At 34.3% G+C, this 16,695-nt stretch overlaps 1 protein-coding gene across 7 annotated transcripts in view; it reads left to right on the top strand.

Moving 5' to 3' along the window:
• The window catches only part of CEP83 (centrosomal protein 83), a 127,598-nt gene that overhangs the window by 33,127 nt on the left and 77,776 nt on the right, over positions 1 to 16,695 (top strand). For 5 of the 7 annotated variants that reach the window (XM_047866009.1, XM_047866012.1, XM_047866011.1 and 2 more), the window contains 4 exons: positions 3,336 to 3,609; positions 4,249 to 4,399; positions 12,891 to 12,983; positions 15,092 to 15,223. In XM_047866009.1, coding sequence (XP_047721965.1) covers positions 3,437 to 3,609; positions 4,249 to 4,399; positions 12,891 to 12,983; positions 15,092 to 15,223 — 549 coding nt within the window. In that variant the 5' untranslated portion in view covers positions 3,336 to 3,436. Of the gene's footprint in view, positions 1 to 794; positions 924 to 3,335; positions 3,610 to 4,248; positions 4,400 to 12,890; positions 12,984 to 15,091; positions 15,224 to 16,695 lie in introns of all 7 variants that reach the window. The other 2 variants (XM_047866013.1, XM_047866010.1) reach the window with 1 other exon arrangement.

The following is a 16,695-nucleotide window of genomic DNA, read 5'->3' as shown; positions in this document are numbered from 1 at the left end:
TAAGAAAATTTTTAGAATCGTTGTCTGACAACTCTGATAGTGAGGCTCTCATGTTATCTATTTAAATATTTTTGCTTCTTGTGACTTTAGTTCATGTTCTCTTATCTTCCCATGACTTGAGTTTTAAAATTTCTAAAAAAATTTTATTGTGTCATATTTATTTGTAAAGTTGTTTTTTAGAGCAAGTTGCAGCCTATTCTAATATAATTCACCTGAATTACCCTTAGTAGCAATAATAAGGGTAAGCCTTTAAAGTCTGTATCCAAAATGGAGGGGGGTGTTCACCAGGCCTTCTCCTTGCTGTTCTAGTCTGTGTCTTTGAATACGAAGACTGTCAGAAGGCATTCAGTCTCCCAGTCTCTGGAACTGGCAAATGCCCCTAGGAGAACAGTGGTCCCAAATTCCAGTCTCCTCTTTCTGCGTTCACATCTTCCCTTGTTTCCATTTCAGTAAATATTTATTCTGTTGTTAGTTTTCCAGTGTCTTCAAGCAGATTTTTAAAACATATGTCCAGATTTTCTTGTCCTAGGCAGGAAGCATGATCTAAATTACCTAGTCCTTTATTACTGGAAGTGAAGGCTATCTTCACATTTCTTGGTATAAGAGATTGGTAAAACACTTCCCACAGTGTTTAGCTAATTGGGATTTTTGTTTTTTGCTAAAAGCCTCCTTATATAATTAGCATGAAATTTAGAAGTTGTTTCTTTGTAAGCTTGAATATAGAATTGTGGAACCACTTTTGAAGTTCAGAGAAAGACTTATGTTTTATGAGGCCTTTCTGTCTATGTTACTAGATATCTTCTTGGAGGACTACCATAACTATATTTTCCAAGATTTTCATTGATAAATTGATTACTGCTGAACTGGAGGACAATATATCTGCAAAATACCGAAAAACAGATAAAAAATTCATTCTGACCTTGGTAAGACTTGGCAAGTAAGCAGATAGTTTTCTGTGATTCTGAAATTAACAGAGGAGAAAAGTCTGAAAAAGACTATTGGCAGATGAAACCCAGGAGTTCATAACTTTGAGTCAAGAAAATACCAGAGGGCAATACAGATACATTTGCAACAGAACTAGATTTGGAGATGAGGTTATGAAAACTAATAATGGGAAACCTCATTAAAATGAAGTTGGGAGGTTCAGCAAGGGGAGCTCTCATTCCCTACCAATTGTAGACCCAACAGGAAGAGATGGACTTGACCTTGTACCTGGATGCTACTTTACTATACCAGCTAGAAGAAGAAACACTGCTTTTTGTTTTGTTTTGTTTTTTTTGTTTTTTAAGGTTAACAAGGTAATGGTTGTGCTGATTAAGAAATGGATATCCTGCAATTAGTGAAGTCCTGAAAACTACTTGTAGTAGATTTTACTGCCAGAAGGGAAGAATTTAAATCATTAACTCTATTTTCCTAAAATATCCAGGTCTTATTGAATTTTATTTCTATGGGGACTTAACTTCCATTTTATTTTATTTTATTTTATTTTATTTATTTATTTATTTTTTTTTAAATTTTTTTTTTTTTTCAACATTTATTTATTTTTGGGACAGAGAGAGACAGAGCATGAACGGGGGAGGGGCAGAGAGAGAGGGAGACACAGAATCGGAAACAGGCTCCAGGCTCCGAGCCATCAGCCCAGAGCCCGACGCGGGGCTCGAACTCCCGGACCGCGAGATCGTGACCTGGCTGAAGTCGGACGCTTAACCGACTGCGCCACCCAGGCGCCCCTTATTTTATTTTTTTAAAAGTTTATTTATTTTGAGAGAGAGAAGGTACGCATGCATGTGGACGTGGGTGGGGGGGGGAGGGGCAGAGGGAGTGGGAGAGAATTCCAAGCAGGCTCAGCATTGTCAGCACAGAGCCTGACGTGGGGCACGAACCTACGAACCATGAGATCATGACCTGAGCTGGAATCAAGAGTCGGAAGCTCAACTGACTGAGCCACCCTTAACTTCCATTTTAACGTAGGAGTTAGAATATTTGCTGTCAACTAGAATAGAAAATAAAATTATTCATTTTATCTTGGAAATCTTTGTTTCACTAGTAGTGGGACTAAAGGGTAGCTGTTGGTTTTTTCTTATGTAGTTTAAGCTTTTAGCTAATTAAAATTAAAGCCTTTTAATGCCTTTTGGTGGTATCATTAGAAAGTATGAGATAAGTTAACATTGCATGTTTCTATCTCGTAAAAATTAATTTGGATCAAAAAGCAGACTCAAAATTATGTGCCAGTTTTATGATCCAGTTAGTTAATTCCCTGACACATGTATACTTTTGACAGGATAATACTGTGGCAGCTGCTACAAACAGTGCACTGTTGCACATTTAACATGAATAATATGTGAAGTTTTCTTGAAGGACTTCTTTCCTTCTGTTAAAATGTGATTTGACAGGAAACCAAAGTAACTTTATTTTAGTTTAAAAGTCATCTTAGGTAATATGCAGACATCACATTAATTTATCAGAAATGGTGTAATACAAGAGAGACTGAGTAATTTGCCATTGGTTTGTGTATGCTAAAGATCTTTTCTTGTAGAAAGAAAAGGTATTTCATGATAACCCATGACCAGTGGAGATGCTATTAAGGAAAGATGAAATAGTCTTGACAAAGACTAAGAAAGCTAAAGGGGGCAGAATTGTTTTGATTAAAACTTTCATTTTTAATTATTTACAATAAGAACACTTTGTCCTTATTTTTTACTTCTAGACAAACAGTTACTTTCATAATCCTGGATCAGTGCTTTTGGGGATAGCTGGGGTGATTTAGTTTCCTGTTCATAGTACAGCGCAAACACATAGGTGATCAACATTTATGTGTGGACTGATTTCTCTTCTGAGTCAATAGCATGAGTACAGCTCACCTTGTGTCAAATAAAAGACCCTTTGTAGGATTAATCACAGACATAGTTACTTGTTGAAGGTCATCTTTGTGAACATTATAATTTTCTCTAGCCATTTGTCAAGTTACAGATGGTTTTTCCCCTGATTTCACAGTGTGGATTTTGTACTAGGATCTTTCTTTCAAGTTTACCCCAGTAGCTTCAGGAACTATCTGTGGTTTGTGAATCCAAGAGGACCTAAACTGGAAAAGTTGGTAGTTCTAGTTAGGTCAGTACTTGAAGATGTGAAATTGATGGTCACATAAGCTTGGTGTGGAAGTAAAGAAAGTTTGTTAAGGTATGATTCAACTTTGTTCTTTTTGTTTTATGAACAATTAGAAATCTGAAAATTGGGCTTTGTTATAGGAATGATAGTTGAATAACAAGAAATGATAAAAAGACTGTAACACTGAAAGAGTTTAACTCATCACTAACCAAGTTCATTTCTCTGTGCAGGTATAATTTGGTATCCTGAGTGTCCGTCTTAGCAAGAAGGAAGTGGAAAATACTCTTGAAAAGAAAACTAAGACAATAAGGAAGCCAGAACTTACTTTTACATGGTGATTTGCTCACTTAACAGTATGGACACTTTTCCCACCACATTTCCTCCTGGTGGAGACAGTGGGCTGACATATTCTCAGTCTGAGGTGCAAAAAATGTTAATTGATGAAAGGTTACGATGTGAACATCATAAAACTAACTATCAGACTCTTAAAGCCGAACACACAAGGTAAATTGCTTAAATTTGGAGGTGAGGGGCCTTATTAAATATTTTTTTGTCTGAATTTGTTCTGGAACATACAGTATATTTTTGTTAGTTTGCAGTATATAGTTTTAAAACTTTTTAATAGTAAAATTTTCACTTTAAAAGTAGTTAATTCAAAACTAACCATGATCTCAAGTGTTTTTTGAGTTGATAAAAGTCTTGCTTTGAAAGTAGCAAGACCTAGAAAATTAAATGTATCTAGGTGGCTAAGTGTGTTTTTCCCCCTCAAGTAAAATTGTATTTATTTTGAAAGAGAGAGGGTGGGGGGAGGGCAGAGAGAGGGAAGAGAGAATCCCAAGCAGGCTCCACACTGTTAGTGCAGAGCATGACACGAAGTTCATACCCATGAACCGTGAGATCATATCCTGAGCTGAAATCAAGAGTCAGATGCTTAACCAACTGAGCCACCAGGCGCCCCTTAAGTAAAATTATATTTATAAACTACAGTGTTAATAATTAAGTGAAACTCTATAAAGAAAAAATGTTTGTGAATTTAATGGAATAAGGTCTTGTTCTGTAGTGTTGGTTGATTTTACATAAAGTAAGATCATTAGAAAGTAAAGGATATCCTTAAAATTGAGTTGTTTTTTTTTTTTAAATCAGGTTGCAAGATGAGTACATAAAGTCACAAAATGAACTCAAGCGCCTATTAAATGAAAAGCAAACTCACCAGGAAAAATTTCAGCTGCTGCTTGAAGAGCTACGAGGGGAATTAGTAGAGAAAACTAAAGACTTAGAAGAAATGAAACTGCAGGTAAGAAGATATATTTCAGTGAGTACTATTGGGAAGAAATTTCCTCTGCACCTCAAAGTATTTCTAAGCTGGACTAAGAATCCAATGGATATGAGACAAATTAACAAAAGAAAATCAAATTTAGTTTGGTAAGTATTCAGAATCCACACACACAGAATTCCAAAGGCAGGCAACAGGATGCTTATGTGACATCCTGAGCTAGGGAGACCCATAAAGTCTGGGGATACAGGGGAAAGAAGATCATTATCAGGATGGTGAGAGGAGATGTTTGGAAGACAAAGGTTGCCCTGTTAAGTGGTCAAATTTATTAAGAGGAACCTCTGTTAATAGCTCTCCTCTTGGTATAGGTTCTCCTTTCCAATTAAATTTAGGCAGTTGAGGGAGAAGTAAAGAGCTTTTCCTGAATCTGTGGGGTTTTGATTACTTTGAAGTCAAAATAATCTTCATGCCAACTGGCCCATCTTGGGGAAGCCTGCCCTTTGTGCCTATGGTACAAAAGTAGTCAGATACTGGTAAATTTGGTGAGTTCTGCCTGTATTCTTAATGAGTATTTTGCTGTATTTCCAGGTGGTATAATTTAATATTCTTTCATATATTCTAGAATGTTAGCTACCACATAGGGTTTAACCATGAAGCTGTTATTGTATGCAAATTTGTATTAAATTATCTGTTCTGATTTAGGTATTGTGCTATTCAGAATAATTAGGGGAAAGGCTGGTTTGAATTGATAAATATTCAGAGTTAAAGAGTATTTTTTATTTTATTTTTTTTATTTATTTTTTTTTCCTTTGAAAATGTTATTGTTGTCATATTTATTTATTTTTTTTTATGAAATTTATTGACAAATTGGTTTCCATACAACACCCAGTGCTCATCCCAAAAGGTGCCCTCCTCAATACCCATCACCCACCCTCTCCTCCCTCCCACCCCCCAAGAGTATTTTTTAAAGTTTTACTGATTTTCCTTTAAGTATTATGACTGAAACTGAGCTTAAAAAAGACTGATAGGTTTTTTTGAGGTTTTATTTTTTATTAAAAATTATTTTTATTATTGAGGTATAGTTCACAAGACTGATAGTTATTTTTAAGGGGCCACTTAAAAGACTATGAAAACAGTATGGGCACATAATTTATGTGCGTAATGGAAGGTAAATGGTGTTTCTAAAGCAAAAAATAGTTGATACTGAAATACTGATTATAGTTTCATTTCTCATTTGCCTAGAAAATAGACCAGAGCCAAACTTAACTATAGCACCAGTCAAACTTACCATAAATTTCAAATTAGTAGATATTAGTAGTGATAATTCTCCTGTATTCATTTAATTTCTAAGTGACACCAACTATGTATTTCTGCTTATCAAGTGCTTGGCACAAATAATAAGGTATTTTTAATACTGGAATTGTAAGTTGATAGAGTAAAAAGCTACCTTTCATCTAGTAAGTATGGCGTTTTCACCCAATTCATGGATTTCTTTGATAGCAGTGTTAAAAGTTGGTCATTCAGTGTCTTGAAATCTTCCGTTGTTGGAAACACCACCATTAAGCTTGGGTTGGAGCCTCTCCTGTGCTGTTTCATTCCTAGGTATATTTGGGACATTTAAACAAATAAAAACCTCAGAAATAGGAGTTGAGTAGGGAAATGTAATTCAAGCCTATAGAATTGGTGGATTAATTTGTTTTGCAATAGTCGGAGACCTACGTAAATGAGAATCAGTGAGCACTGAACCCAAGGAATTCAAAGTATTCTTTAGGCATTGCAGATATAATTACTCTGTTTCTTCAGAGTAACTTCTAGACATGCTATTTGTACCAAGTGCATACAAACAATAAGCTTAAGAAGACTGGAGTGTTTATATTAGTATCGGATAAAATAGACTTCTAGACAAAAAGAGTGTCACTTAAGATAAAAAGGTCATTTTTATAACCAAAAATGGGTCAATTCACCAATGAGATGATGGCCTTCAACAAACAGTGGTTTTTATGCCTTCGTTTTGTCATGTAAAGAGGGTAAAAGTTGTTAACTAACAGGTTGTTGTGAAGACTAATGAGATAACATGTAGATTTTTAGTACAATGTCTGACAGAATAGATAGATACTCATAAATGATGGCCATTTTTACTCTATTTGAATGCAGCCTCCGTAGGGCAGGAGCTTTTTTCAGTGTGTCTCCAGTGCTCAAGTATATTTATATTTGTATTTATATATTTTATAGTAGCAAATATTTGTCAAATGAGTGACATGAGTAAATAGAACAAATGAATGAATTGGAAATGTTCTGTTCATATATAATACAATGTTCTTCTCTCATATGTACCTAAAGCTTAAGCATCTTAGATAATTCTCTCATTTTTTCCTGTCTGTCATGAGTTAAATTGTGTCTGCCAAAAAGGTATGTTGAATTTCTAATGCTCGGTACCTCAGAATGTGACCTTGTTTGAAAATAGAGTCTTTGCAGATGTAATTAGTTAAGATGAGGTCATACTGAAGGATGATGGGTCCTTAATCCAGTAGGACTGGTGTCTTTAGAAGAAGTGGAGAACAGACACAAAGACAGAAACATGGGTGAGGGCAGCGGGGGAGGTGGGGAGAATAATCCTATAGTGACAGAAGCAGAGATCCAAGTGCTGCAACTGCCAAGGAATGGCCAGGATCACCAGCACTCCACCAGGAGCTAGAGTGATGCAAAGAAGGATCCTTCCCTACAGTTTTCAGAGGGAGTGTGGCCTTGCTGGCACCTTGATTTTGGACTTCTAGCCTGTGAGACAATAAATTTCTGTTGTTTTAAGATACCTAGTTTGTGGTATTTTGTTATGGTAGCTCTAGGAAACTAACACACTATCCAAAGCAGAATTCCTTTTTAGAACATTTGTGACACAGGGATTTTTATTCTCTGCTTCATTGCTTTCAGTGCAAGAGAACCCAGTGAATGTTTAAAGTGATCCAGTTCCATTTATGGATTGGAGTGTGTTAAATATTTTCCCGCTCATGTTGAAATGAAATCATCCTCCCTGTGGTCTCTCTGTTGGTTCTTGTGCTATTCCTTGGATCTACACAAAATAACTTAGGACATTTCTCCATGTGATAACTTCCCAGATGTTCATTGGCAAATATAATTTATCTGGTAACATTTCTGTTTTTCAAGATAAACATAACCGCTTTCTATATGATATGTATCTGGCAAAAATAAGCTAAAGAAAGATCTCTCTATATATTTATATACACATGTTGAAGCAATGTAGCTGTTTGCTTTATGGATGTTTGCAATTTGTACAAATTGTGGGTTGAATAAAGTCAATTCAACAAAGTAGAATCAGCAAGAAATATTTTAATAAATGTTTATGAAAGGTGATTTTCAGAATAAACATGTATTATCTTGTCTACCTGCAGAATGCCTTTTCTGAGTTAAGATTTAATACCCCTTTGGCTTTTATAGAAAAGTGATAGAAAAGACAGAATATTTCTGTCTCATTGGTGTAGTTGTAGTGAATGGGAATAGTAATAGTGTCGGACTTTTAGGATGATTGTAAAGATGAAGTGAGACAATGCATAGGAAGTGTTGGTACAGTGCTTTGATATAATAAGTAGTTAGAACATGTTAGCTATTGTTATTGTTATGTACCATGTTAGCCAAACCTTTTTTTTAAAAATATGAGTTATTTGATATATTTTCTGATACAAATTTTAAAATTTACTTTACCAGAAATCTATGTGCTTTCTTTATGCTGCCAGGCAATTGAAACTTTATAAGCCAGTTTTTTCCCATTTTATTTGGCCGCTAGGAAGCTCAGCAAAATTCATTATTCAGTTTGTCATTAACTTGTTAAGAACCTCTGGCACAGCAATATTTGCCTTCTTAAGTTAAAACATTCTTTGGAAAATAATTGGTCTGTTTTTTATCAACATAACAAGCGTTGGTATAATACAGATTTAATATAGGTAATGACACATTTTTGTTAAATTTCTTTTGAGACAAGTGGTGGCAGTATTCCATTAGAAGTCTAAGACACAGCATACTTTCCTCCTAAAATAGCATGGGGAAAACTCTCTAACTCTATGTGTGTTTTCGTGGGGGGAGGGAGGAGGATAGATTTTTTTTTTTTTTTTTTTTTTTTTTTAGTGTGTGTGCTTGTTTTTTAGAAGATTCTTAAGAGATAAAAAAAAATCTTACAGAGACTTTTATCAGAGAGCTTGTAGATCATAAGACTGTTGTGTAGTTGTCAGCTTCGGTGTTCTTTTCTCCTTTGTGTAGATCCATATTTCCATTTGTATTATTTTTCTACTTTCTTAAAGATTTTCTTTAACGTTTCTTATAGTACAGATCTATTGGTGAGAATTTTTTACAGCTCTTATATATCAAAAAATAATTGATTTTAAAGGTATTTTTGCTGAGTATTGATTTCTAGGTTGACTGTCTCCCTAGTACTTTAAAGGTATTGCTCTCTCTTTTCACAGATATTTTTTCACATAAGAAATTTGTTGTCATTCTTATCTTTGTTCTGTGTATGCAGTGAGTCTTTTTTTTCTTGGCTGCTCTTAAGATTTTCTCTTTATTGCTGAATTTATTTTTTTAAGTAGGCTCCACACCCAATGTGGGGCTTGAAGCACGACTCTGATTTTAAGAGTTGCATGCTCTACTGACTGAGCCAGCCAGGCCCTCCTCTTTATTGCTGATATTGAGCAATTTGATTGACATGCCTTGTACTTCATCTTTCTGGTACTTAGGATTTATTGAGCTTCTTTGGTCTATGGCCTTACAGTTTTTATCACATATAGAAAATTGTACTTTACTTCAGAAAAAAGTTTTTTCTGCCTTCTTTGATCTCCTTGGTGATCCCATTATTAGGCTACTGAAAGTTCTACCATAGTTCACTCTCAGTTTATTTATTTTCAATCTTTTTTGTCTCCTTGTTGCATTTTGGATAGATTCTGTTGTCATGTCTTCAAGTTCACTGATCTGTTTTCTTCTGCAGTGTCTAAGCAGCCATTAATCCCGTATGGTGTATTTTCATTTCAGAAATTGTAGTTTTTAATCTGAAGTCCAATTTTGATCTTTTTCATACCTTCCTTATATCTACTTAACATGTTCAATATTTTCTCTAGCTTTTTGAACATATGGAATTCAATTATAATAACTTTTAATGTCTTTGCTAATTCTCAAATCTGTATCACTTCTGAGTTGGTTTTGGTTGGTTGATTTTCTTGTTTATTGTGGGTAATATTTTCCTGCTTCTTTGCATGTCTGATAAATTTTTTTGGATGCTAGACATTGTTAATTTTATTTTGAATACTAGATGGTTTTGTATTCTGGTAAATACTCTTGAGCTTTGTTCTGGGACACAGTTACTTGGAAGCAGTTTCATCTTTCTGAGTCTTGCTTTTAAGATTGGTTGAGAGCAGGTTAATGTTTAGTGCTCCTTATTTGTCAATACTGAGAACCTTCTCAGTACTCATTTCTCAGTGAAATGAAGTTTTTGGGAAACTTTTGGGAAACTTTTGGGAAAAACAACTATTCATACCTCTGTGTGAGTTCAGATTACTTATCCATCTAATTCTTTCAGATTGTTCTTTTCCTGGCCTTAATTAAATATTTTCTTTACATGCATGTGCTGATTGGGGTACTCTACTGAATGAGTCAACAGGGACCTTTTGCAGGTCTTCTTAATTTTGTGTGCCACCCTCTTTTCTGGTACCCTGTCTTGTGACTCTTGCCACCCTGCTCCTTCTGGATTCTCAGTTCCATTTGCTTAGGTCAGAAAGTCCATCAGACATCGCCTGGATATCTCTTCCTGTGGCCTGGCAGCATTCTCAAAGCTTACTTTCTTTGTTGTTTGTCTCTCAGAGATCTCTGTTGCTTTATTAGGCCCATTGTCTTGAAAACGGATTTTTGTCTCTTCTTTTATTCTAGCAGGAGAATAAATCTGATTTCTTTTATGCCATCTGTTGGAAGTGGAAGCACTTTTATTTCTAATTAACCTTTAATTACAGAAGTCTCAAACAAGCCCTGAGGTAGAGAGGGTGGTTGTATTGCATCCTCACATACCCATCACCCACCATCAATAATTTCAATAATTACCATCTCTCAACCAGTCTTATTTTATCTTCTGACATCCCTGCTCTGTCCTTGAACCACTCTGGATTATTTTGACACAAATCATATTATCTCAACTCAAAATATTTTAGTATGTATCTTTATTACATCCCAAGGCAATCTCTCCTTTAAAAGCATAGTCATAATGCCATTATCATACCTAAAAGTACTTATTCCTTAATATCTTTTTTATATTGCATCTTTGTTGACATTTCCCTCATTTTCCCACAGTTTTGCTTGCTTAAAGTTGGTTTTTTTGAAACAGGAATCAAATAAGGCTTATCTATTATTACTCTGTTCCTTTTAATTACCACCTCTTCTCAGTTTGGACTCCTGATGCTATTACCCAGACTCTTGACATCATAAACCAGATTGTAACAAGAGCTTTCTATCTGGTTTCCCAACTCCATTCACTGAAATTGTTCCCCCCCCATAGTCACCAGTTTTCTCCTGCCAAAGGTTTTGATCCATTTTGCTTCTTCCTAAAATGTAGATATGGTGATGCCGTTCTTAAGCTTGAATACCTTCAGTGAATAACCAAGGCACAGAGACATATGTATAGCATGCCTTTCTTTATGTAAAAATTAAAAGTTGTGTGTGTGTATATATTTGTATATTATTTCAAGAAGAATACATAAAAACTAGCAATGATAGCTTCTTAAGAGGGAAACTGGATGACTGAAGTAAAAAAGACTTAGGTTTTTAATATTTTTTGTTTCAATTATTTTATTTATGTAATTATATTCATTTTAAGTAAAAAACATTTTTTTTTTAAAAGTACTACTGAATACTGAGTAAATTATAAGCGTGTAAACCTCATACCTAGGAATTTTCTACTCTGTACCCTTCCCTTTTGTTCCTAGCCAGGGTGCAGCTCTGCTAGGTGGCATTTGGAAATGTTTCAACATGGCCTTGATCATCATAGTATCTAGAGAGTATTAATGCACAGGGATCCAGGATTCTAAATTGTCTATGGTGCTTAGTGTGGTTCAATTCAAAATGCCTTTAGCTTAACTTTGAGGATCATTTTTCTCCCCAAGGAATTTAAAATGTTATCCATTCTTAGTTTTTGTGTTCTATTGAAGCTTTAGTTTTCCTATTCCTTTGATGTGGCACTATTTCTATACATAAAATCTTCTCTTTTTACCTGTTTGATGAGCTTATATTGGTTATTTTTGTAGTTATTTGTATGCATAAGTTATTTTTCATATGAGAGTTTGAACTTCTTACAGAGTTAGAAATGTTTCCTGTGAGTTTTTGTGATCTTTAGAAAGTTAGGCTCTGTGTATACTTCAGTTTCTGTAAAAAAACGATGACAATATAGCTACATTGAGGATCATTGTAAGGTTTAAATAAATTGGTAAATGCATGTAAGGTATTTAGAACAGCATGTTATGTAGATTATATAATATATTGCAGAATACTATGTATAGTAAGTATTCTGGAAAGTTTCTGGGCTGTGTGGAGTATTGATGAATAAATGAATGAATTAAACTGAGTAGTAGTCTTCATTTTCAGAGATTAATGTAAATATAAACTAGGTTTTTTTGTTTTATAACCAGTATTCGTTCATTCTTTCAAGAAATAATAATTGAGTGATCCTATGTGCCAGGCAGTAGTGTGTGGTGTTGGAAATACACCATGGTGAATAGAGATTGTGTTTGCCCTTACAGAGCTTACTTAAATACGTAATTACTTCCTAAAATCTGAGTTCTATCAGAGAGCTATAATAGGGAGGAAACTTGTTTTGGTGGCCAGAGTAAAAATCAGCCTTTTCTGATTGAAAATAAGAAGTCTGAAGATAAAAAATAAAAATAAAAATTAAAAAAAAATCTGAAGAGGGGCGTCTAGGTGGCTCAGTTGGTTAAGTGTCCAACATTGGCGCAGGTCATGATCTCCTGGTTTGTGGGTTCGAGCCCTGTGCTGACAGCTCAGAGCCTGGAACCTGCTTTGGATTCTGTGTCTCCCTCTCTCTCTGTCCCTCCCCCACTCACTCTCTGTCTCTCAAAAAGAAATAAACTTAAAAAAAAAAAGTCTTAAGAATTCTCTGTGATATACCAAATTATTACACCTTTATTTTAATTGCTTTAGAAAATAGCTGTTGTATCATGTATGGTAACCTAGGCTGCCAACATAGTTATTCTCAACAGTCATAGTAATAATAGGGAGTATCTTTACCTCATGTTAATGGGATTTTTGACATCTCTGAGGCCCTGAAATTGTGATCTTAAAGTATTGTTTCAAATAATGGTTCTATTTATGTAGTGATTACTGTAAAGTATATTGCATAATTTCTATGAGTTGAATTTTGTTGTTTTATTTAGGTGTTGAAACTTGGTGAATTCTTGATTTTAATATTTATGATTTCCTATTTAGAATTGGTTTATATTTCTCTACATATTAGGTGTTAACTCCACAAAAGTTGGAACTGTTACGAGCCCAGATACAACAAGAATTAGAAACTCCAATGAGGGAACGTTTTAGGAATCTGGATGAAGTAAGTAATTTATATAGAAGGAACTGTGCATTTGTCTTTATGTGACTGATTAAAACCATTATCCCCCTTCTTAGAAGCCTTGCAGTAGCACCTCTTCTAACTCAAGAATCCTTACTTTTAGGGCTGCGCAAGATGAGTTCCCATAATCTGTCCGACTTCCTCTCCTCCATCCACTTTGGCTTCTTTGATGTTTCTTTGGCACTCCAGAAATGGAGCAAATCAAGAATCTTTGTGTTAGCTCTTACTTGTGACATGAACAGTGTCCTTCCAGATATCTCTTGGCCAACTTCCTCCTCTCTTTTAAGTCTTTATTGAAATGTCACTTTCTCAATGAGGCCAACTTTGACTAGTATTTCCATTTAATTTTCTTTCTGCCTTTCCCATCACTTCTTAGACCTTTGGATCCCCATTTACCCTGCTCTACTTTTTATTTTTCTCTAGTACTAATCATGTTCTCGTATGATGTATAATATTTATATTTTCTATATTACCATCTCTAGAATGTAAGTTGCATGAGAGAAGGAACCTTTATCTGTTTGGTTCATTGTATATTCCAAGTTCCTAGAATGGTTCCTAGCATACAGTAGGTACTCAATTAATATTTGTGGCATGAAAGAGTATATTTCATGCAACCTCATAAAAATAAAAATTTGTTACAGTTTTCCTTTAGATTGAAAGGTTTCCTTCCTTTTATGAGATATTGGTATAATATGACTAAATGTTTAATCAATGGAATAGGAAAAGATGACGTATATTAAGTACTATGCTTGGCAACTTATATATGCAACCTTATTTAACAAATAGACCAGGACTTATACATAACAAATGAATATTGTCCCCTTCCAGATGAATCCGTTTGGAAAACTGTAGTTTAGTGATGCTGCATTGCACAGAAACAGTTGTAGAATCCGCTTTTATAAATGGCTTATTGGCCTGATAAAGTTGTCTGTTGAATATCCTCCTGGTGGATAACCAGAGCATTACGGTTGAGAGGAGACTTAATTTTGGGATGTAAACAAAGCCACTTAGACTTAAAATAGGCAATCAAGTTAAGTAAAACCTTAAAAAAAAGTATGTTTCTAATAAAATCATGAAACCCATTTTCTTGGCTTGTAAACTGGCTTAGAGAAATCTTTCAGCTAAAGACTTACAGTGATCTGAGTATTTTAGGAGGCATTCTTATTACTTAATTACCTGATGAATGTTGAAATAGTATCTCCTTCGTCTTCTCTATTGCCTGAGTTGTTACTGAATTTAGAATACTGGCAACTTTTGTAGTGTTAGTAAGCAGAATTGGAAGCATACCAGAGAGTTGCATGTATTCCTGGTTAGAAAGGTTGGTACTACATATATTCTTTAGACTGGTGTGTTGAACTATCATTGTAATATTATATATAACACATATAGTATCTATATTTAATTTATTATTGTTATTTTTAGGCATGAGTGAGCATATGTGTATGAGCAGGGAGGGATAAAAGGAAAGAGAACCTTAAGCAGGCCTACACCCAGTGTGGGTCCCTCCAAGGGGCTTGATCTCACAACCTGAGATCATGACTTGAGCCAAAATCAAGAGTCAGATCTTTAACCAACTGAGCCACCCAGGCGCTCCTATCATTGTACTATTTGATTGAACCTTAAGTTATTGTACTAAATATTCAAATAATCTTTTATCTACTTTGAATTCATCCTGTCTGGCTTTCAGGAGGCTATTTTCTATTTTACTGTAGAGTTAATTTTTAAAAATTAATTACGTTTTGAAAGGTGTACTACGTTCTTAAATATTAGTTTTTTAAGCCCAGAGGGCAAAAGTGTTGATGTACTATTCATTTTTATTATTATGAGAATCAGTGAGGAAATAAGGTTAATTGAATGATAATTTGCTTTATTGGCACTTTCTTAAGAATGTACTGATTCTGTATATAAGATTCTTGTCATAAAATTTTTTTTCAGGGTTTATTTATACTTATGTTAAGCTTATTTTTTACTTTTTAGAATGGCTTTCAATATAATGCAATTTAAAATTATATTTGCAAAAGCGATTTTTGGAGTAAGTCCAAATTTCATTTATAAACTTGTCTGTCATAAATTGCAATCTTTTAATTTAGGAAGTGGAAAAGTATAGAACTGAATATAATAAACTCCGCTATGAACATACATTTCTTAAATCAGAATTTGAACACCAGAAAGAAGAATTTGCACGTCTTCTAGAAGAAGAAAAAATAAAATGTGAATCAGAGGTGAGTGACTATACTAGTTTAAGTCATTATCCTTCTAGACAGTAAAATTTTGTTTTTTGTAAATCCAAGTTAGAGTTGATTGCATAATTAAGTTTCATTGATTAATGGTGAAGTATTTGGCATGATTTTCATCTGCTCTGTAGTAATAGTTTTGTGTGTGTGAACATTCTTTTTGGCTATTAGATTTTCCTCTTTTTTTCCTCCTTTATTTTGCCCCAGTCAATGCAGATAGACAGTCCCTTTTCTCCCGTAGCCACAGAGACAGACTTCTTTTAACAAATATAGTTTGTTTATATCATTTTTTATGTGGCACTGTCCCCCTCTACTTTTTGGGACCAAACCACATCCAGGAGAGCCCCGACTATCAGCCCATGTACCTTGTTTCTACTGAGAGAAATAAGGGATTTATACTTTATGGTGTGCCCATCACATTCAAGAAGTGAAATTTGTTCTTTCTGACATCTACAACTGCGGAATTTTCTTTCTGCTGCCTACTCTTTCTCTATTGTTTGGTCAGCCTTTCTACTAATTTTAGTATTTTGTCTCCTAATTTTGCCAAAAACGAGACAATGTGTTTATCATTCTTTATGTAGTTTTTACATGATTTTTTTCAGGATGGAAAGAAATACCAATTTTGTCCTGCTATATTCAAATAAGATAATGCTGGTTGAATTTGTTAAAAAAAAAAAAAAAAGCTTGGTATCTGCAATTATGTGAAACATTCTGTGTACAAACACATCTGCATTATGTATTTATTTTGTTGTCTTTATTTGGAATTAAGAATTAGAATATACTCACCTTCCTTAACCAATTTCTAACTGGATCAAACTGATCTATTTTTAATCAGTGAGCATACTGTTCCATGATTGTTTGATGTGTAAGAAGCTCTATGAACATTGGATCGTTTGAGTCCACTGATGATACAGTACTAGAAAACTATAAATACTTATATAATAGCCTTTTTTATTAAAAAATTCTTTACAACTTTAAATGCTTTGTTCACATATAATCTTACTTTTGTTATAATAGTGAGATAGGACAGGACTGTATTATTTTATCCATTTAAAGTGAGGACACTTGAAGGGTGCCTGGCTGGCCTAGTCAGTAGAGCATGCGACTAAATAATAAAATCTAAAATAATAAATCTAAAATCTAAAATAAGAAAATCTAAAAAAAAAAAGGACACTTGAAGCACAAGATAAGCAACTTGAGCAAAGTGACATAGAAGGTCAACAGCCAAGTTTACAGTAGAACTCAGGCACCCCAACTATCAGCCCAAAGTTTTTAAAGTTTGAAATTACCAATGATTTGAAGTTGACAAACCAATTAAGAGCCATCCACCAACTAATTTTGTCAAGAGATCTGTCAATCTATACTCCTTATGATGATGAAAGGTTTTGCATCTGTAATTTTGACAGACCTAAAGGAATTACATTTAAAAATTTTCTTGTGGAAAATAGGAATTAAAGATT

This window comes from Prionailurus viverrinus, chromosome B4, assembly GCF_022837055.1.
Source record: "Prionailurus viverrinus isolate Anna chromosome B4, UM_Priviv_1.0, whole genome shotgun sequence".
NCBI classification, from domain to species: Eukaryota; Metazoa; Chordata; class Mammalia; order Carnivora; family Felidae; genus Prionailurus; species Prionailurus viverrinus.
Note: the sequence above shows the minus strand (reverse complement) of the source record. Positions and strands in the feature narration are given on the sequence as shown.